This window comes from Bos indicus, chromosome 19 (assembly GCF_029378745.1).
Source record: "Bos indicus isolate NIAB-ARS_2022 breed Sahiwal x Tharparkar chromosome 19, NIAB-ARS_B.indTharparkar_mat_pri_1.0, whole genome shotgun sequence".
Lineage (NCBI taxonomy): Eukaryota > Metazoa > Chordata > Mammalia > Artiodactyla > Bovidae > Bos > Bos indicus.
The window spans coordinates 40,579,871-40,607,381 of NC_091778.1; the positions used below are offsets into that span (position 1 = coordinate 40,579,871).

The following is a 27,511-nucleotide window of genomic DNA, read 5'->3' on the forward strand; positions in this document are numbered from 1 at the left end:
ATTTGGCCACGTATCCATAAGTAATATCCTTACACAGTAGAGTTTCTTAATCTTGGCTACATGTTAGTCACCTAGGATGCTTCCAAAACACAGGTATTTTGATCCCTGATTTATTTGGCCTTTTAAAGGGGCCTGGACACCTGTTTTTCCCAAAAGTTCCCCAAATGATTCCAGCTTGCAACCTGCTGCAGATCCCCTAATAAGCAAGTAGTTCCTAAACTCTAGCCTCCATTATAATCATCAGGAGGGCTTGATAAAGCAGTTTCTCGTCCCAAGCTGCAGAGGACCCTGAGGATTGATAAGTTCCTAGGTGTGGTCCTGGACCACACTCTTGAGAACCACTAGATTTTAAGCTAAAAGTCTAGGTGGAGAACTGGAGGCATGTAGAAGTGACTTGTTAAAAGTCAACATAGCTAGTCAAGGGAGAGCTGGGACAGATGTGTGGCTTCCACCAAGTGCTGGCTGTACGTACTGGGGAAGTGTGGGCAGTTTGTCCATTCCTCTGAGAGGGCAAGGGTGAGGGTAAATGTGGTTGACAGGTGGACCCTCCAGGGGCACAGGCCCTGCAGATGTACATGCTAAGTCGCTTCAGTCATGTCTGACTCTTTGTGACCCTATGGACTGTAGCCCGCCTGGAAGCTCTGTCCATGGGATTCTCCAGGCAAGGATACTGAAGTGGTTGCCATTGCCACCTCAGGGGATCTTCCAAACCCACCTACTGAATCCATGTCTCTTAAGCACCACCTTAGTCACTGCTTATTAACAGCATCTGAAAATGAGTGACCAAAGGTCCTGACTCTTACTCAAACTCAAGCCCAGATTTAGCCCAAGCAGTCCCTGAAACTGAGACCAAAACCTTCTAATTAGGAAAAAGATAAAAGGATTATTTCCAAAGGACTCACATATAACAAGTGTGTACACAAAGCTTTTTTGAGTTTTATTTTTTTCCCCGGGTTGGAGATTCATCTTCTAACATGCATGCATCTTAAAACAGTAACAGGGTCTCGAATTGTTCCGAGCAGACATTAGACAAGCACAGGGGGTTGAAAATTCCTATTTAAAAAAATGGAAATTGCAGTGGGAAATTGAGAAGTCACACACGTGGTAGGGTGGTAGTTTATCCTGCTCCCCCAAAATCTGAATCTAAACTTCACATTTTTTTACTACAAGGACCTGACCTGATGCTTGGGTGTGCTGAGTGGCACCAGGCCTTACCCCCAAAGGCTGTTGGTTCCCACTTCCTCCCAAAATGGCTCTGAGCAAGGAGAAGGGACTCCTCTGGAAGTTTCCTCCCCCAGCCTCCAAAGGATCGCCAGGGACAGCCAGGTCTCCTCTTCCCTTTGGAGACACTTTTCGTTAAGTGTCACATTTCAGAAGGCCAGGGCTGCGTCACAGAGCCCCTGGAGATGGCTGGTAGATTTGGGGGCAGTTTGAATGTTTTCCCTTTGATTCCTGTGCTCAGGTTGGAGCCCCCTCCCCACATTTCTGCCAGAAAGATGTGGGGTCCCTGGAACTGGGGGAGCCACAGGTCTAAGGCCAGAGCCTTTTAAGGGTGGTTTTAAACACACCGTCCCTTCTGGCCCCTAACATTTGAGTAGCTCAAATGCTGGGGATTGCTGAAATTTTCTCTTCAACTTGATAAAAAGACAATTAGAGGAGGGTGGGATTGGCTACTGAGAAAAGTCCTGGGTCTTTGGTCCACCTCTCGGGGCAGACCCTGGCAGACTGTGAAGAGGGGAAAGTAGGGCAGGAGCATGTAGTCCCAAGCCCTGAGCACTACCAGGGAACCTGTGTGAGGCCTAAACAGGCAAGAGGAACGCAAGGAGGAAGAGGGAGCAGGGAGGATAAGCTGCCTGTAGTGGGGACCTACGGAGTGCCACTCAGCCACAGGGGCGACTTGTAGCACATGCCACAGACCAGTAACCCCTGAGCTAAATAAGGAGACATGGAGCACTGCCTCGGGCTGTGCCCCTGGAACTGCTGGCTTCCTAGCCTGCCCCGTAGCCCCCACACTGGAAGGCACAGGGAAGGAGCTCGTACTGGGGGATGAAGACTCAGTGGTTCATTAACAGGAACCAGGGCCAGAGGCCGCCTTCTAGTGGTTGAGGTGGAGTTTTCAGGGGAACTCTCGCTTTGGTGGGGAGACCTAGGAGATGAGAGTTTTCTCAGCACAGACTTTCAGAAGAAGAGGGGCAGGATGGGAGGAGCTGTGACTAGTTAAGTGGTAGAGGGAGAGAATGGAGAAGAATCCTCCCTTATCCCCAACCAGGCAGCTGTGTCCTGTTCTTATGCCTTTGTTCTTACAAGACCCCAAATTATTCTGGGATGCCATAAAACCATTCAGCTTTTCTTCTTGGCTCCAGAGTGATGGTGAGGGTAGTCACTTGCCCCTGGACGCCTTCTACTGCCCAGACAAGGCATGGTAGGACTGGGAAAAAAGCAGGGACAGACAAAAATTTGGGGATCACTTCACTTTCTCTACATTCAAACTGCAAACCAAATTTAACATCTTCATCCTTAACAAAAAGAAGAGAAAAACCTTGTATAAACCAAGATAAATAGCTTTCAGATATTTGAATGCCAAAGGAATTAAAGGACCAAACCCAAGGTTTTGAAGATAGCAGAGAATGACCTTTAAAAAAAATTTAAAATCCACCAAACCACAGCTTAAATGTTTTGACCCAGTCAACAATACTGTCAGAAAAACAAAAAGAGCATTTAAAACAGAATGCTACCTCTCAAAATGTAAACAATATACAAAAAAAAAAAAACAAAAACCACACACCCCACAAAAACTCAATGTTAAAGAAGTTAGATATCTGGTAGCTCACCTTTAACTGGGAACAATTGGTTACACTTTTCATACACATTATGAGGGAAATGATCAGCAGACCAAATGGCAGGAAGCTGGAGAGAGCCCAGGGCTGTGGAGGCCCCGAGAGGACAGCCTGCCAAGCTCGGGAGTTGCTGGGCCCGATCAGGAGCAGATTCAAATTTTCATTCTTGATTAGAAGATGGGGAAATCAAGTCCAGACATTATTCCTACTAACCCCTCCCTAAGTGAAATCTGTTTCTCCATGAGCCACTTGGTACAAGTTTCCCAAGTCACTTCGCGATCTTGCTGCTGACGTCCAGAGATACCTACAGCCCCTTTCGGGGGTCAGGGCAGTTGTCTGGCCCATTTGCCTCTCCAGAAGGGTTCCGACAGCCCAGTAGAGTCCAAGAACATGGTTTCCATTCCTCCCTGACCTAAATGCTGTGCATCGGGCACAGAGATGTTGCTGGTTCCTGCTTCAGAAGCTGAGCTTGGCCAGGTTGAAGAAAGCCTAAGAAGCCAATCCATTCATTCAAAATGGTTCCACAAACTTCCTTTCCATTTGCAGTTATCTACAAGTTTCACCACATCTCATCCCAAGTCCCCAGTTCCTGGTGAGGAGGTGAGAAGACGCAGGAATGTACCTCCCCCAGCACAGAGTTGTTTTCTCTCCTGACCAGGCCAGACTGCTCTGATGGCCTCACAAAAGGACGCAGTTCTGAGGCCTCAGTAGCAGGTTCAGAAGGTGGTAGAGATCCTGAAGGAAGCAGCCAGATGCCACTCCTGAGGAGGCCTGTGGTGGCAGGTATGCAAAAAGTCTATGCATCAAGGAAACACAGCTCCAAGGCTGGGCCAGGCTGAACTGCACATCAGGCCTCCAAATTGTATTTCCCAGGTCAGATCCTCAAGTGACTCAGAAGCAACCTCAGGCTTGGGTGGCACATTCCAAAGGGGAGGGCGGGGTACACCATTCCTGCTGGCCACAACCATCCAGGTGACACATTACTGCATGGAAGCCTTGGGGCTTGAAGAGGTATCTCTGTAAGGAGTGCCCCAGGCCCTGGCTAAAAGCTCACCTACAAATGAGAATGCCTGGGAGAAGATCTGAAGGAAGCAAATGGATGGAGGGCACAAGACCTCATTTGATACTCATCAGCTTTTCTGGAGTTTTCTCAAGGGGAAATAACCATGTAAGCATGAGGGTCCTGTTATATCCAGAGGTGCTTTCTAGTTCCTCTTGACTCAGTGGGAGACAGGCTTCATTCACAGAGATGATGTCTGCACTCCAGGGGCTGCAAAGAGCCTGGGGCCTGGGTGATGATCATGGGCTTCTCTGAGAACCAGCGGTCCCCCAACCCCTGACCATCCCGTGAGGATGAACTCATTCCCCTCTGAGCTCTTTGATTCTGCTCCAAGATGCCTGATGCTGACCTGGAGCACGCCTTTGGGAGGGACAGCGTTTAGATGGAGGAACTATGTAACATCTCACTTGGAGCCGAGGCCAGAAAGGTAGAGGAAGCTGTGCACAATACTCCATGAAACTAAGTCAACCAGACAAGATCAAACGCAGCAGGGCCGAGGTGTCTAACCTCTTCTCCGGCACCAGAGCATTTTGCTCTGAGAGGACCCTTCGCTGGGTCTGTGCGTGCTTCTTTAATTGAGGGAACGGAGAGCAGGGCAGGGACGGGGATGGTGGATAGGGTGATGACATAAATCATTATAAATAGCAAATCTGGAGCAATGAGATTTCAGAAACAAACCCCAAATAAACCCAGAAAATCATCTCTAGCCCCAAGGTATCTTACAACGTTACAAGGCAACAAAAAGGAAACACCTTTTTAACCTAGGTCAAAGGCGGGGAAATCAAGGGTAAGCAGATGAGGCTACATCCTGTGAGCACACGCACGCATGGCACATCCCCTCCCCTCCTGCTGGAGTCTCTCTCAATGTCACAGGCTGCAGTCACCTTGCTAAAGCCCTCCCCGACCCCCATTCTGCTCCCCGCCCTCCCATCTAGCCCAGATAACACCTTCTCTCTCTTCCAATCCCCGACCCCACATCCAGCACGCTGGCTCTGGCTGAAGGTAGACGATAACTACGTCAGGATGTTGGACATGAACTCGTTGAAGCGCTTGGAGTACTGCTCAGGGTTCACAGTCGAGATCTCGGCCCCCGCCTGTAATACACAGAGGCCCGTATCAGGAGGTGGCACTGCCCCGCCCCCAGCTGGGCGGGCCACCTTGAGAAATCGTTCCCATGTCTCACAAGTGCCTTGGCCCTGCTTTGCTGATTCACAATCCCAGGGCTGCACCCACTGAAGCAAGAACAAGGCAGTGGGGAGGCGGCAGAGAGGCTCCAGAGCTCTGTGGGGGCCCGTTTGGAGAACAGTAGCTTGAAGCCCATGGGGAAACAGGCCTCTGGGGAGCAGCATGGCATGTAAACAAAGCTATTACTGGCAGTCAACAAGATGCACGACATGCCCAGCAGCCTGGGGGAAAGGAGCCAGAGAACCTGGGGAAAAACAAGTTGGGCATTTCAGCCAGCTGCAGCGTGGGGATGGGGTGTAGATGGCAAAGAGAGAACACAAGGCACCCAGGCAGGGCCAAGGGGCAGGAGAGTCTCCTTTGAGCAGGAGCCCTGGGGGCCTGAGGGCCTGCCACCCGGGCCTAGACGGAGACGGGAAGAACTCACCCCGTGTTTCACTGTTTTGGCAGCGTGCGCAGCTTTCTTCTTAGCATCGTATGGTGTGAGGATATCAATGATGGCCATGAAATACACCTCCTTCTTGGGGGCACCTGCAGGGGGAGAGGAAGCAGGAAAGGAGGAAGAGGCAGGGACAAGGGCAGAAAGCAGCTGTGTCCTTAACCCTTCAGATACGACATCCAGATTCATCCCTGTCATTTTGAATCTGAGAAAAGAAATGACCCATGGAGTCCTTCTTAGAAGCTTTCATAGCTCTCATCTTATCTGATCTTCACAGCTACCCTGTGGGGTTGACATGACACTGTTTAGGAGGCTCTGTCCCTCCCATGAACCTGAGCCAACCAGGCCTCAGCTATCCAGGACACGCACAGAGGTGAAGAAAGGCCTGAGAGAACGACCTCAGGGCCCCAGAAGACAGAGTTACTGGTGGTGACCCTGGATGGCAGCCGGAGGCAAAAAGAGGCCAGGGTCAGCAGTTAATAAGGTGGAGGCTCAGGCACCCACAGGGCATCTGAACAACAGGCCTGAAGCAGGGGGTGGAAGGAGGGCTGGAGGGGCCTGGCAGGCACAGGCTCCTACTTACTTTCATGGCTCTTCATGGCATAGACGTCAACAGAGGGGTCAAATTCCCCAGGTCCAAAGAACCGGGGAAAGCTGAGGAGGTTGCCCGGGCTGTCTGGAGGCGTGCCGTAGGAGCAGAGCAGGCTGCCGCCCATGCCGTCGTTCTCACACTCCTCGTCCTCGGCCCGCTCCTCCACCTCCATCTCCTCCTGCTCTGCCCGGTCCACGTCGTGGATGCCCACCAGCAGGCTGTAGTCCATGATCTTTAGCTGGGCCAGGAACTATGGAGGTGGGGGAAGGAAAGGCGGAAGGCAGAGGTTAACACGGGACATTTGGCGTGGCAGATTAGCATCTGGAAAGGGGAGAAAAGGCACTCCTTCAACTTAATTCTCCCACTCTGAAACACAGCAGAGAACAAGACATCAGAGTCTCTGCCTTGGACAAGTTCGATGTCTAATGGTGAAGACAGTCACTCCACCAGGGCAAGGAGCTGTGTGAGTCCAGCAGTGGGAAGAGGGCCTCCCTGAGGAAAGGAGTCGAGGCTGATCCTAGTGAATGAAGACAAGTCAGGCAGGTAGAGCCTGCAGGAGTAAAAGCAGAAGAAGCCCTGCACGAAGAGGGAAGAGGCAATTCCATCTGGGACTGAGAGGCCATGGTGAGCTGGAGGGAAGAATGGAATGCTGCACTGTGCATTCCTCATCCATACAAGCACTGGGAACAGCACTGTGCTCAAGTCTCCTGAGCTAGGACTCCATAACCTGGAGAAGAACAAAGAGCATGGGACGACAACCACAATAGGGGGTGGCTAAGATACAGATGCCTAACAAAAAGAAGTTTGTAAAACCCACGTTCACAGCAGCATTATTCACAACGATGAGTGGAGATTAATTTTATGTGTCAACTTGACTGCACTACTGGGTGCCCACAAATGTGGTCCAATGCTATTCTGGATGTGTCTGGGGTGGTGCTCGTGGATGAGATTAACATCTGAACTGATAAACTGATAAAGCAGATTGCTCTCCCTAAGGTAGGTGGGCCTCATTCAGTCAGTTGAAGGGCAAAAAGAATAAAAAGGCTGACTCTCCTACGAGTAAAAGGGAACTCCTCCTGCCTAACTGCCTCTGAGCTGGGCCATGAGTCTTCTTCCTGCCTTCAGACACAGACTGAAAAAAACGTCAGTTCTTCCTGCGTCTCGAGCCTGTTGGCCTCTGGACTAAAACTACACCATCAGGTCTCTTGGGTCTCCAGCTGGCCAACTGCAGACAGATCTTGGGACTTTTGTCAGCCTCCATAATCCTGTGAGCCAATTCCTTATACTAAATATCTAGCTATCTACATCCTCCTCTGCTTCTCTGGAGACGTCTAACTAGATTAACTACTTAATCTTAACTAGAGACCAAGTGTCCATCAATGGATGAATGGGTAAACAAAATGTGGTGCATGCATTCAACGGAATGTTACTCAGCCTCAGAAAAAAGGAAGGACATTCTGACAATAAGCACAAGATGGATGATCTTTGAAGACATTCGGTTCAGTTCAGTTCAGTCGCTCAGTCGTGTCCGACTCTTTGCCACCCCATGAATCGCAGCATGCCAGGCCTCCCTGTCCATCACCAACTCCGGAAGTTCACTGAGACTCACGTCCATCGAGTCAGTGATGCCATCCAGCCATCTCATCCTCTGTCGTCCCCTTCTCCTCCTGCCCCCAATCCCTCCCAGCATCAGAGTCTTTTCCAATGAGTCAACTCTTCACATGAGGTGGCCAAAGTACTGGAGTTTCAGCTTCAGCATCATTCCTTCCAAAGAACAAGTGAAGTAAGCCAGACACAAAGGACAAACACGGTGTGACCCACTCATAAGAGATCCCTGGAGCAGTCGACTTCATAAACACAGAGTAGGATGGGGCTGCCGGGGGCATGGAAGAGGAGGCAACGGGCACAGACTTTTCACCCAGGAAGATGAAAGGTCCTGGAGACGGATGGTGGCGGTGGCTGCACAACCGTGTGATGTGCTGAGCGCCGCTCAGAACCAGTCTCAGAGGGCCGATTTTATGTTATGCATATTTTACCACAATAAAAAAAACATTTTCTAAAGTTTATACAGTTTGGTTGTAATGAACAGGCTCCCGATTTATTAAAATAGGAGGCACCAAGTTATCAAGTGGTGCAGATATCACATTCATTATTTAGCACGTGTCCTCTCCAAAGAACTTCTCCACAGGAAGTCCCCTGCCAACCAGAAAGTTGCAAGGCAAGTGGAGAATCTGAGCCAGAGAAAGGCACGGTTGGTGGGTCTTAATAGTTGGTTTCCTGTCACTCTGACACCTGGATGCCTCCTCCACTATGGGGATAACACCAGAAAGGAAGCTTGCAGAGGAGTTTCAAAAGGAGGTTATAACAGACAAGAAAAAAAATGAGGGAAAGCACTTCAAACTGAGTTGCACAGGTTCGGCCAGCACAAACTGTGTCCTCCCAAATGGAATGTGTACTTGCACTAGCTTTACCCACACGGCTCAAATCACTACCTTCCTCTTGTCCACACTCCTGGAAGTGGTGAATTCAATTTTCCTTAAGGTTAAGGAGGCTTCTGTTCTGGGGACAAGAGCTCAACCAAAGTAAAATCATGGGTAAGTACATACCTCTACGTCCCGTTTCAGTTTTTCCAGGAAGTTCTTTTTACTCTCTTCTCCTACATGCAGCTTCTGCCCTTCGTTGAGGAAGTCATTGTCTTTGAAGGTTGGCAAGTCCTTGGCCTGAGAGAGCAATAGCAGTGTTAGGCTGGTGGCCTGCTTTGTTCACCTGCAAGGCTGTGGGCAATGATACAGGAGAGGAAAGGGTCCTTGGCACAAAGACGGCCAACCTGCTGATCAACAGCTCTGTCCAGGAGTCTACACTCCCAGCTTCAGACAGGCAGAGATGGCAAGTAGGTGGCAGGAGTCAGGCAATGAGGACTGATCAAAGGACTTCCTTCTGGGCCTGGACCACCAGGCTTGAGCTACCTCGAGCTCAGGGCTCAAGTAGCCACTCATTGATTCAGGCTGGGCTGAGATGGAAGCTGCCAGCCCTCTAGGACTGTGAAGAACCCAGCAAGGGCAAAGGTGAAAAGCTGGTGACCAAGGCCTAGGCCAAGGATGAGGACAGGCAGGAGCTTAGAGACACAGTACTTCACACCCACAGACTGCATGTCTAGGAACTAGGCTGGACGGCAGCAGAGGAAGGGACCGCAGGGGTGGGAGAAGGTGTTTCTGATTCCAAGTGACCCATTCCACAAGTGATGAGCACAGACCCCACATACCTTCTCCTTGTCACTCGCTTCTCTGGCAACAGTAGAACCCTGAAAGGATAAGAGCTGTCAGGAGAAGTCCAAGCTGAGGCAGATTCCGCTGAGCAAAAAAAACATGGACCAGTCTTTAGGGCGAGGCAGCAGGTGAACTCAAGTAGACTGGTTAGACTCCTAGAGGGGCCAGGAGGCAGCAACTTGTTCACTTCCTCTGTCACAGACTGTACAGAGCTCTGACTATAACCAGACCCGTGCTCAGGAAATAGGGCTGAACTGAGAGACTCAGTCCCTGCCCTTAAGGAGCTCTCCTTCTAACAGGGGAGACAGACAGTAAGCAGGAGTTACACAGTTAATTAACCCATTAATTACAATAGTGCAAAGTGCTACAGGTGAGCAGGCAGGACTCTCTCACCTGTGCAGCATGCAGTACAGGCCCAGGGTCTAGACTAGATAGGGGTTTGGCCAAAGCCTGCTTCTTGGAATTAGTGATGTTTGAGCTGAGCTTGAAAGGCTAAGTAAGAAGTGATTAGGTGGAGGAAGGTGGACATGGAGAAGAGGGCGGGGAGGGAAACAATGGCAGGCAGCCTCTGGGAGATGCTGGGGGTGTGGAGAGCATGGGCACCGTGGGAGCAGAAAGGAGGCCAGTGCAGCCGTGGCAGACAGAGGGAGAGGGGTCTGAGGGACCCGGGTCAGGAAGCCAGGTTCGGGAACAGCGGAGCACTGTGGTTCACAGGCACAAGTGTGTTTTTCACTGTGTCTAGAAATGTGCCTGTGCACAGTCCATGAGGCCTGGACAGCCGCCAGGGTGTGTGTGCCATAGCCTGTCCCCACCCTGCTGCCCTCAGTGTGCACATCCCCCTGACAGGAATTGAAGAACATTCACTGCACATAAATAGGAGACATTTGGGGCTTGAATAGCCTCCTGTCGCTGTCACCTGGACACGAGACAGCCTTTGGCTCAAGTGGGTTAGGAGTACCAACTCTAGAGCCACTTGTCCACACCAAAACCTATGCCTCAGCTTTCCCAACACGTGGAAGTTGCAGTTGCAGCCCCTCCAAGCCTCGGGGAGAGAGGGCCACAGAGCTGGGAAACACAGAGCTCTTACCTTGAGGTCGTACTTGCGATGTACAGTGAGCCGATGGCTGAAAACGTTCCTGGTGACCACCATGTAGGTTTCCACACCATCCACGGTCAGGCGGTACATGCCCAGGAACTGTGGCAAAAGGGTATTGCCGTGACACTCCACTATGAACTAGAAAGGAAAGGAGGAAAGGAACAGGTGAACGTGCCGGCAGACAGGGCTCTTCCCAGGCTCACATGCCCCCTGGGATTCTAGCCTCTAGACTGGTGCTGGTTTAGTAGCTAAGTCGTGTCCGACTCTTGCGACTCCATGGACTGTAGCCTGCCAGACTCCTCCGTCCAGACTCTTGCGACCCCATGGACTGTAGCCTGCCAGGCTCCTCCGTCCATGGGATCCTCCAGGCAAGAATACTGGAGTAGATTGGCATTTCCTTCTCCAGGGAATCTTCCCAACCCAGGAATCAAACCCAGGTCTCCTGCATCGCAGGCAGATTCTTTACTGACTGAGCTACAAGGGAAGTCCAGCCTCTAGACTGCTGCTGCTGCTAAGTCACTTCAGTTGTGTCAAACTCTGTGCAACCCCATGGACTGTAGCCTACCAGGCTCCTCTGTCCATGGGTTTTCCAGGCAAGAGTACTGGAGTGGGGTGCCATTGCCTTCTCTGGCCTCTAGACTAGTGGCTTCCAAACCAGATTCTGTGAAGTCATGGGGTTCCTCAGACCTGCAAAAGGCAAGGCCACCCCTGCCCCCAATTAGAAGGCAGACTGAGAGGCTGAGCAGGCCGTGCAGAGCCCCTTTGGTTTCATACGGTTGGGATTCTGCAGGAAAATTACTGATCCCGGCCTTGCATCCTCTCTGCCAGCCTGATATGGGAAGCCGGAGGGGAGAGATGGGGTGCAGAGGCAGGGCTGTGAGGCGGCCGTCTGGGAAACAGAAGGGATTCGCACTCACCACTCTCGCTCATGCCAGACCCCAGCGTTTTCTGCTCTAACTCCCCAAACGCCAGAGGGCCCCTGCACCACCTCTCAGGTGCCCACAGAGAAGCCAGTTTTCCCTGAAGACCCAGGCAGGCTTCAGACAGGCACCCCCTGCTCTTCCCACGGACAGGTTCCAGAAGAGAGGCTAGAGGGAATGGGAAAAGCAGCGGCCCTGCTGAGCTGACAGGACCTCTCTCAGAAGAAATGAGGCAGGTGCCAGAGGGTGAAAACTCCCCAACTCTGACGAGAAACAGCTGGTCAACTGGGACTGCGTCCATAACACACCTTCATTTCTTTCTTCTTTTTCTCAAGGAGGAATTTCACCCCACAGAAACACAGCCCCAGGGTAGGGCAAGTGCCTGGTTATCAGGAAGCACCCGCCATTACCAGAGAGGACCCAGCGCTCCCCAGGAAGCTCTACCGGAGGCTCCTCTCCCTCTTCCAACCCATCCTCTGCTGTTGAGGTTCACGACTCACCATACCTGGTGGTATTTCTTTAAGATGTTGTGCATTTCAGCCACATCCTCACTTGAGACAGTCTTGATCACAAAGCGCCGGTCATAGGTAGTGAGGAATCGTGTGCCACACCGGCCCTGGCTGTCACTGTTGATGGGGGCGCTGCGTGTCACTGAATTCTGATGGACCAAGACAAAAGCTGGTCTTGGGAGGGGAAACAAGGACTCTGACCTTTCCTCTGAGTCTTCTCTTATGGGCCAGACTGCTCTGAAGCCAATAGCACTGAGGCAGATGAGACCTTACCTGCCCCCTTTCTCTTGGGAAATTCACATCTCTCCCAAGTCTTCCTTAAGAGAGACATGAGTTGTTCCTCACCCACTGCTCCTAATCCTTGACTGTGATGAGAAGAGGACCGACTGTGAAATATTTCTTTTCATTCTGATCCTAGAGAGCTGCTCTAGAACCTAAAACTCAGCCTCGGATGTTAGGGGCCTGGGCTCTAATCCTGACGCTCACAGGTACCGTGACCGTGGGAGAGCCACTGCACTTCTCTCCTCCTGAGTTCCCTCACCTGGAACACAAGGGAGCAGACCGAGATGATTCCCCCGTCTCTCGGGGGTGATGAAGACAACGCTTAGGAGATATTCAAGAAATCAAGCATAAAGAAGGAGTGGATAGAATTGTCTTTATTTTCTGTTATGTACCCTCATGCTAGAAATCTCTTCCTCAGGCAGGAAGCTGGTCCTCACTGCTCTGCCCAACACCTCTCCCCTCACCTCAAACTCCTGCTTGTCTGCCCAGAGCTGGGAGGCAAACCTGGGGAGCTTTTCTGGCTTTGTCCCTGCTCCTCCCAGGGCCCCACTCCTATCAGAATCCGAAGCAGGAGAACCCTCAAGCAGGGAGGGAGTAGGGGAAGGTGTGAGTCAACCAAAGGAATGTGTTCACCAATCAGATGCCTGGAAAAGACCTCTGGTAGGTCAGAAGACAGAGGATGGACAAGAGCAGTTCCACCCCTGCCTCATTTCTAGGTGGCATCTCCTGCCTCTCTCAGTCATTGGTAGTCTCAGAGCAGAGTCCCCTCCCTGAACACCATCCTCCCTGCCCCTCTTCCACTCTTGAGCACAATTATTTGCCCACAAGACTATTACAGAAATAAACAAGATGTGGTTAGATGGCCAAAGGGAAGGGAAAGAGCCACCGTGGAAGGAGATACCCCAACAACCTAGGGTTGCACTAATGGCAAGTTTTCAGAAAACCTCATGCTCTGATCAGGGCATGACAGTTCAGGGTTTGGTCCCAACGGGAGGGGCTGGAGGGCGGCCCACCACCTCTTGAACATGACCATTCCTGATTGCTCAAGGCCCTGGCCTCCCTTCTGCCTCTCACGTCCCCTATCCCTCCTCCTCAGGAGGCCCCCTGGAGCTGGTGGAGAGGGGAGGAGACTCTGTTTCTTGTGGTCTACTCTGTGAAAGACTTTCCAGGAGCGGGGTGGGAGGAATGACAGTATTATCTAAGATGTGGGCATCCATTTTATATTTCACTAGGCTGTACATTCCTCTTTCCCCCCAACAGACAACTGAAAATCAGCTATATTTTTTACTGCTACACAAGTGAAGTGGAAAATTCTCCCACCTTCAACACCAGGCTGTCTGCCAGAGGAAGAAGTCCAAGGAAGGTGCTAGGTGGAGAAGTAACAGAAGCCACAGATGGTGAGTCACACTAGAATGTCCCTGATTGGGACTGATTGGGACTGATTCCTTCCAATAGGTCAAAGGCCTCTGTGACATGATCACCCCCTAAAAGGGGCAGCTTCCTGCATGCCTAGCCCCCTCCCAAAGTCAGAACAGGGGACAAGTTTAGGAGGTGGCACTCATATCTGGCAAGAAGTTACACTACCCTTGAAGTAAGTCTTCCTTTTCTAATCTGTCTTATCTGCTTTAAGAGGCCTCATCTCCTGCTAGCAACAATTCTCTCTCTTTTAAGTCAAACTATGAAGGAGAAGGGTTCTTCAGCCTAGACTGGGAATGTCAGACTAAAATGAAGCAGCTTCCACAGACCCCTCTCCCTCCACCTGCGCTCCCTCTGAGGGAGGGGAGCCTAAACCTAGGAGGCACCATCAGAAGTACTTCTAAGGCCCTCATTCCTCCAAGAGCCCACCAGCACTGGACAAAGACTGCCTGGGTGGAGTGAGACCTGACAGGAAGACACAGCACAAGAATAGTAGCACATTTTTTTCCTCCACTTGTCCTGTGGCTTCCTGACCACCCCAGCCACCGCCCCCCCCACCGCCCCCTGCCTCCCCCCGCCACAGCCCCCTGCCTCCCACTCTCTAACCCTCCTGATTTTTCAAAGACATTCCATACCTGGTAATCCTGATCGTCAATCCCAAACCTCTCCCGGAGATTTCGGAACACCATGGGGCAGTACTCCTTAAACTTGAAGCGGCTGGGGAGGTTCTCTCTGGGGAAAAGCAGAGACGTGTTTCTGTGAACTCCTTGCTCCTCTAATTCATACATCAGGCTTCTCAAGCTGTGGTCCACACGTCACCTGGATCGGAACAATCTGCAGTGCTTAAAATGTAGCCCCCAACATTCTGGAGGTAAGTCTGGAAAGCTGCATTTTTAACACACACTCCAGGTGATTCTGAGCATGTTAAAGTTTAAAAACTTCACATTCCTTGTGCACATTCCTTAATTCCTTGTAAAAAATTAATCTAGCTGTGTATTTATGACTTGCGTACTTTTGCTGAGTATGTGCTATCTTTCCATAAAACTTACACTGAAGTGGAAAAAAAAACCTTCCCTGCAGAGAAGTGAGACTGAGTGTGCGCCCTCCTTCATAAGTCCTGAACTTGCTACAGAAAGGTGGCTGCATGTGAACAGCTGCTGTGAGGTAAATGTCAGTTTGACTGCTAAAGGGAAAGCCTTTTCTCATCAAAGGACCCCTCTCCTCTGGGGAGGCTCTTATCAACACATCCTGAAAACGGTTACACGCAGGACGTCCTGCCCTTGGCTTCCACTAGGATGGAAGGGGTAGGTGCTTTCCTAAGTCGACTGACCGGGATCCTATCTTTTTAGGAAGCCTTGTTTGCTGGCTGCTGGCACCAATCTATGTCTTCCCCACTCCTCAGCCAATGCATAGACTTTCAGGAGGGAAGAGAATTACCTGAAGGGATGCCTCCTCCAAACCCTCCATCTTGACAAGAGCCACTTACTTGGGAACTCCCTTTCAGAAATGCGTCCCTCTATTCTCATCACAAGGAAAAAATTTTTTTCTTTTTTTTAATTCTATATCTATATGAGATGATGGATATTCACTAAATTTATTGTGACAATCACTTCATGAATTATATAAGTCAAATTATCATGCTGGACACCTCAAACTTAAGACAGTGCTGTATATCAAATATATCTCAATAAAACTGAGGTGGGAAAAAAAAAAAAGAAATATGTCCCTCTGATTACTCCAGGATGGGAGACTTCAAGGAAATAAAAAGTAGAGGCTTCTCATGAAGGCAGGTCCTTGTCTCATAGTAAACAGCACTGCAGTCTAATAACTAGCACATAAACAGTTGTTGAAAAGACAAAAGGAATCAGTGAAAAGAAAGAAAAAAAAGAAAAAAACAAAGATATTGGAAGTTCACTTTAGGCCAAAATGTCAATGCGGTGGTGGACACCATGGACCCCTGGTACAATGTGGTACATGGTCGACTCCTGAGCCCTGACCTCTGGCAGAGAACAACCCCTTTTCCTGCCCCAGAGGTTAGGGCTGCCTCTCCTTCCTTAAGTGGTGTGATATTGAACGTAATAACAAATACATATTTAGTCTTTGTCCCTGTTTCTCGCACAGAGTTCCTAAAATCTTTGGAATTTGCTAAGTGGTAAGCAATAAAGGTGTATTTTGTTCTTTGTAACAAACCCCCTTCAATCACACCTGAATTTATGTTGATGAGGTGACTTCTGTTACACCTGTAAGGATGGGTGCTCATGGCCAGGGGAACCAACCAGGACTAGAGGGTTGGAACTTCCAGTCCCAGGCCCCTGACTTCTAGGAAGGGGAGAGGCGCTGCAGGCAGAACCAACTGCCAATGGCCAATGACTTCCTCAATCATGCTGTTATAAAAGTCTCCACAAAAATCCAAAAGGACAGGGTTGGGGAGCTTCCAGGTTGGTGAACACATCGAGGTCTGGGGCAGGTGGTGGACCTGGAGAGGGCCTGCAAGCTCCCTGCCCCTTCCCACATACCTTGCCCCATGCCTCTCTTCCCCCGACTGTTCCAGAGTTGCATCCTTTTATAATACGCCAGTAACCTAGCATGCAAACTGTTTCTCGAGTTCTGTGAGCCACTCAAGCAAAGTAATCCAACCCAGTGGGGAGGGTCGTGGGAACTGCCAACCTATACGGCAAATAGGTCAGAGCACAAGTGACAACCTGGACTTGAGACTGGCATCTGCAGGGGTCGGGGGGTAGTCTGCAGGACTCAGTCCTTAATCTTTGAGACCTGATGCTAACTTCAGGTCGCTAAGAGTCAGAACTGAACTGAATTGCAGGACAGCTTGTTAGTGTCCTACAGAATTGCTTGATGGGGGGCGGGGAACCCACTTATCTGGTGTTAGAAATAAGCAGTTGTGTGAGAATAGAAGAGAAACAGTTTTTTCTTCTATACAGGTGGCCACTTAGCAAGTCACAGCTATGAAGACAGACAGCTTCTAGAATACAATGTTATTACTCACTATGCCAGAGAGAGGCCACTAATAGATGTTTTCAAATCAAGCTTCTCCTCTGGGCTAACAGTCTGGGAATGGTGGGGTGACAGAATTCAGCTGGTGAGGTGGTGGGGACTGTAGGACAATGGAGAGTGGAACCAAGATTCAAATGCAGAAAGGAAGAGAGTGTGAACACCACATATTTCTTGGGTGACCCACAGAAGGATGGAAGAGCCTCTACAAGGCTTAGAGGAGGTCCCAAAATGTGCCAAGGGAAATGGCTGCTCCATCAAAGTCTGAGACACCAGTTTTAATCCAAGAAGCCACAATGAGCAAAATTGGGAAAACCGATTTTAGATAGCACCCCTGGGCACCATGCTCAGCCTGTGGTTCACACACTAGTTGGAAAGAAAGGAGCTTGGCTGCATCCCAGGTCAGGAACATGCCTGGCAGTTCTTGCCTCAGACTAAGATCAAGATAGGGCCACTGCTGTCAGCCTCGTACTAGACACCTCAGCTCCTGGGCAGCTCACTGTTACCTAGACTGGCCCTGGATGAATCAGCCTGCGTGAGCCACAAGTCCTGAGGGACACTGAAGGTAGGCTGATGGAGGACCGAGATGACAGGACAGCACAAGCAGGAGAGGCGCATAATGAGCACGTTTTCCCAGCCAGTCTTCCAGCTCTGTGACCCAGGTGTCGCTTTCACACCATGCTAGGTGCTTGCTTGCCCCCTGACGGTGAGGTTTTGGGAGGCTCTCTGCCTTGAGGGAAAGAACTGCCTACAAGACCCACTCAGCTGGCCACTTACTTATTGAAGAGATGGTTGTCCACCTTGATCTTGCTGTAGGCTTTGAAGTCATCTGGCATTAGCATGACAGGGACAGGGACATTGCTCAGCTCATTGATCTGCAAAGCAAGGGGAAAATGAGGTTCTTAGCCAGGCCACCTGCCTGAGAGAGATAACTGCTACACCACAGATGCCACCATCTCACCAAAGACATGTCCGTGGATTCCCTTCTTGTCTTTATTTCTGTTCTTCTCTTCAAATATTTAATATGTTCCCAACTTCATCTCTACCTATTGTAACTCTCCCCACCTGATAAGGCCCACCTCCTCTATGAAGCTTTTCATGATTCTCCAGACTATAAATGTTCTTTCCCATCTCAGAATTCCTGAAGCTTTGTTTGTATCCCTCTTCTGGCCATCTCACAGCCTCCCTCACATTGTATTTAATGCTCATAAACCTCACAAGCCTGCTTGACTATAAGCAGGCAAGATCATATCACTGATCTTTTTAAGCAAAGATCATCCACCTGACTCTTGGAGGCTCCACACAAGCTACCTGGCACCATGATTTGCATATGGTGGGTACTATGTAAGTGTATTTATCAAATGCAAAAATAAATGGATCAGGGAATAAATATCACCCAATATACTTTGAGTATTCACTGAGGCCTTTGAACATCTTCATACAAATTAAAGGTCACTCCAGAAAGCAGCCTGGGGCAAGAAAAAATCGGGGTGGATTTATATGGGTGTGTAACTCTTACCTCCAAAGAATTAAATTTAAAGTGAGCAGAAGAGGTAGACATCTGGCTACTGGCTCACTCTCTCTCTCCTGATTAACTACTTTCATCAAGCCAATTCCTAAAGCCACGTCCTGCCTTGGACTGAACTGGGGGAGACGTGGGAGGGGTGCCTTGACCCCACTGCAAACAAACCTTCTCATTGTCTTTCATCCCCTTCAGGGAGCTGGAGGCTGCACAGGGAACTGGCCTCCCACTGGTGCAGAGCTGAGAAGGCAGCTCCTGCCCTTCCCCATCCCAGTTTAGCCAATTAGTGGCCTAATTAGCCACAGATGTCCTCTTCCATCACAGCAGAGTATTTGACATTTGACCCTCAACCCAGTTGCCACTAATGCATTCAGGATTTAGAGAGGAAACCTTAGTCCTGACTTAATGGATAGGGGGCAGGGGGAGTACAGTCTTGGGTCTCCCGGATACTTTCCTTGCAAATCCTATTATCTCAATGAGGCCCCATGCGGCAGTGAGGGAATAACCTAGTCATTAGGACTCCTCCAGGAGCATAAATGGGGGGAAATACCATTTAATTTGCTGCCCCTTTCATGTTCCAAAGCTTTTTTATTTAGAAATGTCAGAGGATGGAGGAAGTTCACATTAATGCAGTAACTGGGCGGGGGAAACCATTCCTTCCTAGAGCTGGTGAAAAACCCAATTTACTCCTGGGGAAACGAAGGATATGTGTACGGGGAGAGGCCGTAGGGTAGTAGTGTTAAGTTGGCAGTGGTGCAAGAGCCTCAATAAACTGCTGGCAAAACTGACTAGCACAGATATAAAAGTACATCTTATATGATTCCATTTATATGAAATTCTAGAATCTACAGTGAGAGAGTCCAGTAAGACGTAGCCTGGGTCAGGCAGTCCTGTGGTTGACTGTAAAGGTACATGAGGTGCCAATTCTAGGTATTAGAAATGTTCTAAGTGCTGTTTAGGGTGATGACTCCATGGGTATGTACATTTGTCAAAACTGATCAAATTGTAGGCTTAAAATTTCCAGCATCCAGGTCTGAGACGTCCACCACTGGCTAAACCACCACGGACACATACAAAACCACCCTGCAGTTATCCTTCCGGGGAGTGCTCACAGGACAACCTGATTGTTAAGTGTATGCCTACAGAGGAAACCACTCCACTTCTTGTCTCCCTGCCAACAGAAACAATTCATGGTAGCTGTGCCACTTCCTTTTTCCATTAAGTCTGGCTCTGATATTTAAAGAAGTTCATGGCTCTTATGCAATTCTTCCTTTTCGAGCTTATACCTCCATCCTAGAAAGAACTCACCACTGGCCCAAAGAGTATGATTTTATACTAGAAGGTTCTGGTATCTGCTACTGATTGAATCTGGGTTAGGCTAAAATCAAGACTCTATGCCATGGTCAGGGCTTGTTACTGGGAGAACTAGGAAAGACTAAAACACCCACTTGCGAGGGGTCAACTGCCTCTTAGCCAGGATGAATTATTCTAACAAGAGTTGTTCATTATTAATTTTCTGTGTAACTCAAAAGTGTGGCATACTTTGAACAGTTGTAAGTTGGTCAGTTTTTATTCTCAACTACACAACCCAACAGCAGGAAATTTCTAACAGATAATATATTGCTGAATAATCCATACAGCTGAACTGTGTAGACTCACCCTCATTTCCATTGGGCCACATGTAGATGATTCACTCTAGGGATCAGCTGTACTATTTTTTTTTTAGTTGTGCTAAATTTTATATCCCCAGAGAGTTCTATTCAATTTCAATTGAACAAGCACTTGCCGAAATACCTACTACATGCTTCATTTCATGTTAGGGAGAAGAGTGTGTGCAGCAAGGGAGCGTTGTGTGCACTGCGCACAGGAAAGTGGGAGGCTTATCCTCTTATTGGGGAGATGAGACAAACCCAGGATACAGTGAAACTTGAAGTCAAGGGGCATTTAAGTAAGTCAGAACACAGGGGCGGCAAACAGAACAGCAGAGTTTCAGAGGAGGGTGAAAACACGGTCAGTCCCAGCACTCACACATCAGGCTAGAACGGAACCTAATGCCCCGCCTGGTGTTGCCAAGAGCACTTGATGCTGGAAGAACCTACAACAAGGTCACGTTACACCCTGCTTAAAAACCTTCCATGGCTCCTCACCAGCCTCAGGGTAAAGTTTTAACTCCTTAGCCTGGCATCTAAGGTCTTTCCGGATCTGAGACTCGGCTAAACTTGTATTCAGTTTACTTCTCTCAATGTAGCCTTACTATGTGCCCTTACTGTCCCAGAAGCCGCAGATACAAAACCGAAAAGATACGGTCTCTGTTTAGCTGGGAAGGCAGACAACAAATAACAAATAAAATGTGATGAGTGCTATAGAGTTATGAATAAAGGGAGATGAAACAGCAGACTAAGACAAGACTGATCTGGGAGTTCCCTGATGGCCCAGGAGTTGGAATTCCAGGCTTTCACTGCCATGGCCCAGGTTCCATTCCGGGTCAGGGAACTGAGATCCTGAAAGCAGTGCAGCATGGCCAATAAATAAATAAAATTTATAAAAAAATGACTGAGTCTGCCTGGGAGTGGGAGAGCTGGCTGCTAGAAGAAGCTATAGAGAAATACAAGTGAGAAAGGCCTAAGAGGTAGTTCGCCAAAAAAAAAGAACAAAACACAAAACCCAAGGAAGGGAATCCCAGCTGTGGGAACTATAAGCCTCCGAGGTAAAAAGTACATTGCCCATTTTTGGTAAGGGGGAAGGGCAGGGGGAAGGGCGGCAAGATAGAAGCGAGGTATGAAGAAGTGGAGGGAAACAGTACAGGAAAGACAGGTGAACGGCCTTGGGCATTATCAATATTAGTAAATAACAGTTGCTTCTATTCATGGCATGTCTATAAGTGGTCAGTTCTCTATATTATTATGTATCATATATCTCACATATATATATATATTCTTCTGTATTTCTAATACTTAATAGTCACATGAAATATTATTAATTTGATTTTGCCTTTTGCAAAAGATTCAAGGTACCTCGCTCAAGGTCACACAGACAATATGTGCAGAGTCAGGATTTGCTCCTAGGTCTGCTGGTGCCAAAACCTGGGCTGTTGACACTGTGCTGTGCAATCCTTGCTATGGGCAGCTACCTGGACTAAGGTAGTGTTTTCCATTCCTTCCCTCTGTCCTAATAATCTTCAAGGTAAGTGTTATGCTCATTTTATAGAAAAGGAAAATGAGGCTCAGAGAGAAAATTACTACTCCAAAGCTATACTAAGGCACACAGCCTGAATGTGAACTTAATTTGTCCACTATATAATAACTTGAACTTATCTGTGTAGGCAATGGGAAGTCTTCTCAGGTTTAAGTCCAGGAATTCACATGATCAGATGGATGATATAGAAAGGTAATTCTGGAATCAAGTGAGGTTTGGAAAAGGCAAAGGTAAGAGATAGCAAGACCATTTATAAGGCTATTAGAATAGTTCCCAGGTGGCGCTAGTGAATCTGCCTGCAAACGCAGGAAACACAAGAGACACAGGTTTGATCCCTGGGAAGAGAAGATCCCCTGGAATAGGAAATGGCAACCCACTCCAGTAATCTTGCCTGGAAAATCCTACGGACAGAGGAGCCTCATGGGCTACAGTCCATAGGGCTGCAGAGTTGGACACGACTGAACACATATATACACACACATAATAGTTCAGGTAATAGACTATAGCAGCAAAAACAGAAGAAGGAATAAAGCCAAGGGAATCATCTAAGATATGGCTAAATAACACTTTTTCTGTGAAAGCTTCCCTGTCTTTCCCAGGATGAACTACTCACTTGTTCCTCTGTTTATCTTTATATCCTAACTATCACATTCGCTTGGGTAATTACTTGTTTACACGTTTGATTTCTCCACTAGACTCTGAGCCCTGAGAAAGAAGAGACTATCTTACCCATTTTTATGTCCCTAGAACAATGGCTGGCACATAGCAGTTACACAATAAATGCTGGATGGAAGGACAGATGGCCAGAAAAAAGGGGACTGAAAGATGACTAACACTAGGAAGAAGAGATGGCAAAGCTGGTGTGACCATGCCAAAGATTCATGGTCTGGAGGATGGAAAAGAAGATTAAGGTTAGCTATTGAGGCTATGACCAGACTGTAAAGAGTCTTAAAAGCCCAGGAGAGAATAAACTTCACTTGGTAGACAAAAGAGAATGACAAAAAGCTTTGTAGTGTGAAAGGCTATGACTAAAGCAATGTTTCCGGAAGATCTGCCTTTCTTTACTACCTAGCACACTTCTGGGCCAACCTCCTTCACTTTCAGCAGAAGTGCACTTGCGGAATGCAACTCATTTGAGTAGTATGATAAACAGAACATATTAGGGTGGTAAGTCTGTTGTATCTCACACCATGTAAGTGGTTCCGGGATTATCCACATGATCAACTCTATGAGCCATCAGCATAAATAATGAGGAGGCTAAAACAAGCTGTATGAGAACTTAGGAGTAGTGAGTTCACGCTATGCTGATCTGATTGGACATGAAAATTCAGTTGCTAGTTCTAATCTGGTGAACTTCTGATTCCAGAAGCCTCCAACTTCCCTGTGTGACCTTCATTGGAATTGCTACCCAGGAAGCTTCCCGACACGTGCCAGGGTTCTGTGGGTGGCTCAGCAATGGGCTGGCCACCACTGGCAATCATTTGTTGCCTGCCACCATCAGAAAACTGACAAGTTGGGAAACACATTCCCGAGACCAAGGAGGTCCAAGTGAGATCGAAACTCCAGAAAAAAAAGAGAAGAACAGAGAGCCACAAGGGCCAACAAATCCACCCCTGGGTTTATTCCTCCTTTTTACACCTTGGTTTTTCTGCTCCTGTTTTTGAGTCTCAGTGTTCTCTGTGAGGTGAGAAGGTGTGCTGAAGGACAAATTCATCCAAAGGCTTCATAGAGCAGAAATATTAACTGAAGATTTTTAAAGTAGCAGGAGAAAAGGAAAAGGCAAGGAAAGGAGGTTCTGGGTCTGCATTAAGCAAAGAAAATGTGTGGACAGAATGGGGGAAGAATGTGGGGGAGAACTGAGCAGACTTAAGAATAAATCTGTTCCTCATACCATTCACAAAAAATTAACTTAAAATGGATTAGAGATCTAAATGTAAGAGTTAGATCTAAAAGAGTTTTTCTTAGAAGACTCTGAGTTTTTCTCAGAAAAAAATATAGGAGTAAATGTTCATGATCTTGGGTTTGGCAAAGCATTCTTAGATATGACACCAAAAGTACAAGTAACCAAAGAAAAATAAACTGGACTTCATCAAAACCAAAGAAAAATAGATAAATTGGACTTCCATCAAAATTAAAAACTTGAGCTTCAAAAGATACCATCAAGAAAGTAAAAAAAGATAACCCGAAGCATGGGATAAAACATTTGCAAATCATGTATCTGATAAGGAACTTGAATCTATAATATATAAAGAACTCTTACAAGTTAATTATAAAAAAATAAATAGCCCAATTTTAAAATGAGCGAAAAAGTAACTGGCAAGGGATCTTAACTGGCCAATAAACACATGAAAAGATATTCAGCATCATTAACTATCTAGGAAAGGAAAACAAAATCACAATGAGATACCACTTCAAATCTAAGGTGGCTGAAATAAAAAAGACAATAACAAAGGTTGACAGGATTTGGAGAAATTAGAACCCACATACACTACTGGCAGAAATGTAAAATAGTACAGTCATTTTCAAGAATCAGTCTGGCAGCTTCCCAAATGGTTAAACATAATTACCACCAACCTCTCCTATTCCTTCTGATCACTGGGGTGAGGCTTCAAACATAACCAGTTCCTAAAATGGCCAAAAGGTTATCAAGCCACGTCTGCCTCCTCTGATCTCTACATACTTCTCCCAGGCCATCTCGTCCCTATCTCCAGGCCCCCTGAACTGTATTTCATCCACGAAAACACTAGTTTCTCTCTCTTTACTAGTTCTCCTCTAACAGATCCAAAGTCTTCTGAGCTTTTCTTCCTGTTTCCTCCATAAAGTCTAGGGGCTGCATCTCTTGTCCATGACAGGAGGTCCTGTTTCAATACTGAGTTCAAGGCCTCTTTTTCCACCCAGAAGTAAATCAACCACCTCATGGGAGAATATGTAACTGACTTGTGCTATAGATAAAGATGTATCCATCCCTCATCTACCATACACCATCAGCCAGAGACCATCAATGTCTAAATGCTCAAAGAGGTGAGAAACTAAAGAAACAAACAAAAGGTGATATTTTTTTTCTATAAACTTAGATTGCAAAAAGTTGCAGCCGTGGGCTCTGAAGGAAGGGAACCTCCAAGAAAGGCCATCAATCCACCAAAACTGAGTGGTGCAAAACTTGAGAACTGCAAGATTTTACAGTCTTCTGGGGAGATGCTCCATTTCACATGGGGACCCACAAAATCCTAGACCTTACTGCAGGTCAAGAGGAAGCAATAAAACTCTTGACTAACTGATCTTCAAAGCTGGGCCTGTCAAGGACAGCGGTGTCGGGTACCTTTCCCCTGAGGCACTTGCTCAGTATATCCAGAGGCTTGGGTCTTGCTTAAAGTCAATACCTTCCCAGATAGCTCTCAAACAAACTTTCTTAAAAGTTAGCAAAGAAAGAGGGTGACTGCCTAGTCAAAGAGAATCTTAAGATACCTCATTAGCAGAGTTTCACTGCCTTCCTATGGGAAACCAAGTACCATACACACCAAGGGAACTGGCAGGCACAGGCACAGACATCTGAGCATACATTCAGGTTCTCTAACAAGACCATAATTCCCATCTATCCTGGAACTTGGCTGAGAGGCAGGACAAGGAACAGGAGGCAAATAAAATAAGACCTCTCATTCAAGCACATCATCAGCCAATGCAGCCCATGGTGTGGACAATGAGCTGCATTTTTTGCTCTGCAAAAGACCACAGGTGAACTAATTCTGCACTTAGGGCTTTCATTTCTTCATGTATAAAATAAGGGACTCAAAGTCCCTTCCAACTAGCAGTAATATTCCTGACTTTCAGACGACTACCAGTTCTCCACAGACAGGATGCCTTCTAGTGAGAAGCAAGCTCCACAACAAAATCAAGGATTGATTTCCAGGCAAGGACATAGGGTTCACATTTTAATGACCCAGTTTCCCTTGCAATATTGTCAGATGACCCCTGAGGCAGCAGGAAGCAGAGAGAACAAACTCTGCTGGACTGTTGGATCAAAGCAGCTCCCAGAGAAGATCAAATAGGTCAATTCTAAAGGAAATCAACCCTGAATATTCATTGGAAGGACTGATGCTGAAGCTGAAGCTCCATGTGAAGAGTTGACTCACTGGAAAAGACCTTGATGCTAGGAAAGGTTGAAGGCAAAAGGAGAAGGGGGCAGCAGAGGATAAGGTGATTAGATAGCTTCACTGACTCAATGGACATGAACCTGAGCAAACTCTGGGAGATAGTGGAGGACAAAGGAGCCTGGCGGGCTACAGTCTGTGAGATCGCAGAGTTGGACACCACTTAGTGACTGAACAACAGCTCCCAGAGGGTTAGGCATAAAGCCAGACCACAGAGAACCAGTGGTTCTCCCCACCCTAGCCATGACCTTCACCTCAGTGAGGTCTTTGAAAACAGTAACTCAGCCAAGACCAGGAAACCTTGTTGGTTGTCTTCATTAGACCTCACCATACTCATGCATTTCCATATTAGAGGTAAAACTCTGGCTGGAACTATGGTTTATCAATCTCCAACCAGAGGCTCTTCCAGTAAAGCAAAGCAAAAAGTCCTGCTAGCCCTGCATCCCTTTGGCATCACTTGGTCTTGTGGGCAATTTCAAGTGCTCCGAGAAGTCAGGGAGCCTACAGAACTGATTGATATCCACAGAAAACTCAAGCCATTAGCTTCATTTTCTTCATTCCAAACTTTTAGCTGGTGAAGTGGCATTTCAAGTCTTCATACTTCCTCTCCTCATTTCTGGTGTAAGGACTCAATAAAATGGTCAGAATGCAAGAAGCATGTAGTTGGAAGAGAAAGAAGACAGACCCCAAACAAACAGGACACAAAGTCCTCCAGCTCAAACACTGTGCAGCGTTCCAACTTCCTAACAGGAGCTATTGGACAATCCCAAAGCTACCCAAGGATCCAGGGAACCTCTTATCCTAACCATCATTACATACAATAGAAAGCACAACACCTGAGAAGTCAACATCTTTGACATGAACCCCACAGAATTCAGGTCCTCTGCTATGAATGGTCCTCATAAGCAGGCCTCACCTCCTCTCAGATGGTTACACTCTCCCTTCCCCCTAACCCAGGAAGACCCCAGTGAAGTGTCCATGGTCCAAGGAAGCCTGTGCTTCTCCAGTGGATACATCTCCAAGAAGAAAAAGAGGAAACCCAGGGAAGATTTCCAGTCGGTGGTAAGGAGGTCTGGAGGATGGGGAAACTCTGAGCAGCCACATCAACCAAGCGACCACAAACAGAGGAATACTCAGGCAGACTAATGCCACTTAACTCTCAATTGGACAGTGAGCTAGGCAGCCCATTACAAGGAACAAGGAGGAAAACAAATGCAACTAACGGGAACGAGGTGAGAAGAGAGGAAGAGGGGATGAAAGCCCTTTCATCCCACCCAGGCCTTCTCTCTGTGCTCTGGGGGTTGCCCGAAGCCAGACGCATGAAGCTTGAGGGGCTGGAGGGAAGGGGAGGACGCGACGGCACGCCACCGTCGGTGACACCAGGCCTCGCGTGGCGCGCGGGGAGGCACACCCGGATGGGACAGCGTGCAAGGGTGGGGTGGGCGTGCAACTGGCTCGGCTAGGGGTTGCAGGCGTCACTGGCTGGGCCTGCCGAGCGAGGGCCCTGGGGCTGCGGGGGGCGTGAGCACGCGCGGGGCCGCGCTCGGAGGGGCTGGTTACCGTGTGGTTCACCCCCCACATCAGGACGCTGAGGATCGGCTCGCTGGCCCGGAATAGCTTCACTTTCTGGCACACGAAATGCTTCTTCTTGGTCTTGGTCTTGCTGGCGCTGAGTGGCGCCACCGCCACCGCCGTGGTGCTGGTGCAGTTGGACGACATGCCCGGGGCGGCGGCGGCGGCGGCAGCGAAAGGGGGGGGCGGCCGAGACGGCGCACGAGCCAGCGGTCCCAGGCCTCCCCCGGACCGATCCCCACCCCCCGCTCCCTCACCGCGCCATGGTCGCGCCCGTCCCGTTACCTCCCCACCCCGCCCCGGTGGTTCCGTCCGCCCCACGCTCCGCCCTCCCCGCCCCGCCCCGCCCCGCCCCAGGGAGCCGGCCGGCCCGCTCTGCACCCCGCCCTGGGCAGTGCCGCAGCCCCGCCGTCACCAGGCCCTTTCCTCCCTGCCTGGGTGGTACCGCCCGTCCCGGGGAGGTAGC

At 48.6% G+C, this 27,511-nt stretch overlaps 1 protein-coding gene across 1 annotated transcript; it reads right to left on the minus strand.

The window, feature by feature from the left end:
• Positions 1–916: 916 nt before the first annotated feature.
• PIP4K2B (phosphatidylinositol-5-phosphate 4-kinase type 2 beta) lies at positions 917–27,312 on the minus strand. Its single transcript, XM_019981279.2, has 10 exons — positions 27,034–27,312; positions 17,386–17,483; positions 14,235–14,331; positions 11,898–12,050; positions 10,464–10,610; positions 9,373–9,411; positions 8,717–8,830; positions 6,102–6,360; positions 5,507–5,610; positions 917–4,991 (listed from the first exon to the last, which is right to left on the minus strand). The coding sequence occupies exons 1-10, from the start codon at positions 27,190–27,192 to the stop codon at positions 4,911–4,913; spliced, it is 1,251 nt and encodes a 416-aa protein (XP_019836838.1). The 5' UTR covers positions 27,193–27,312; the 3' UTR covers positions 917–4,910.
• Positions 27,313–27,511: the final 199 nt, after the last annotated feature.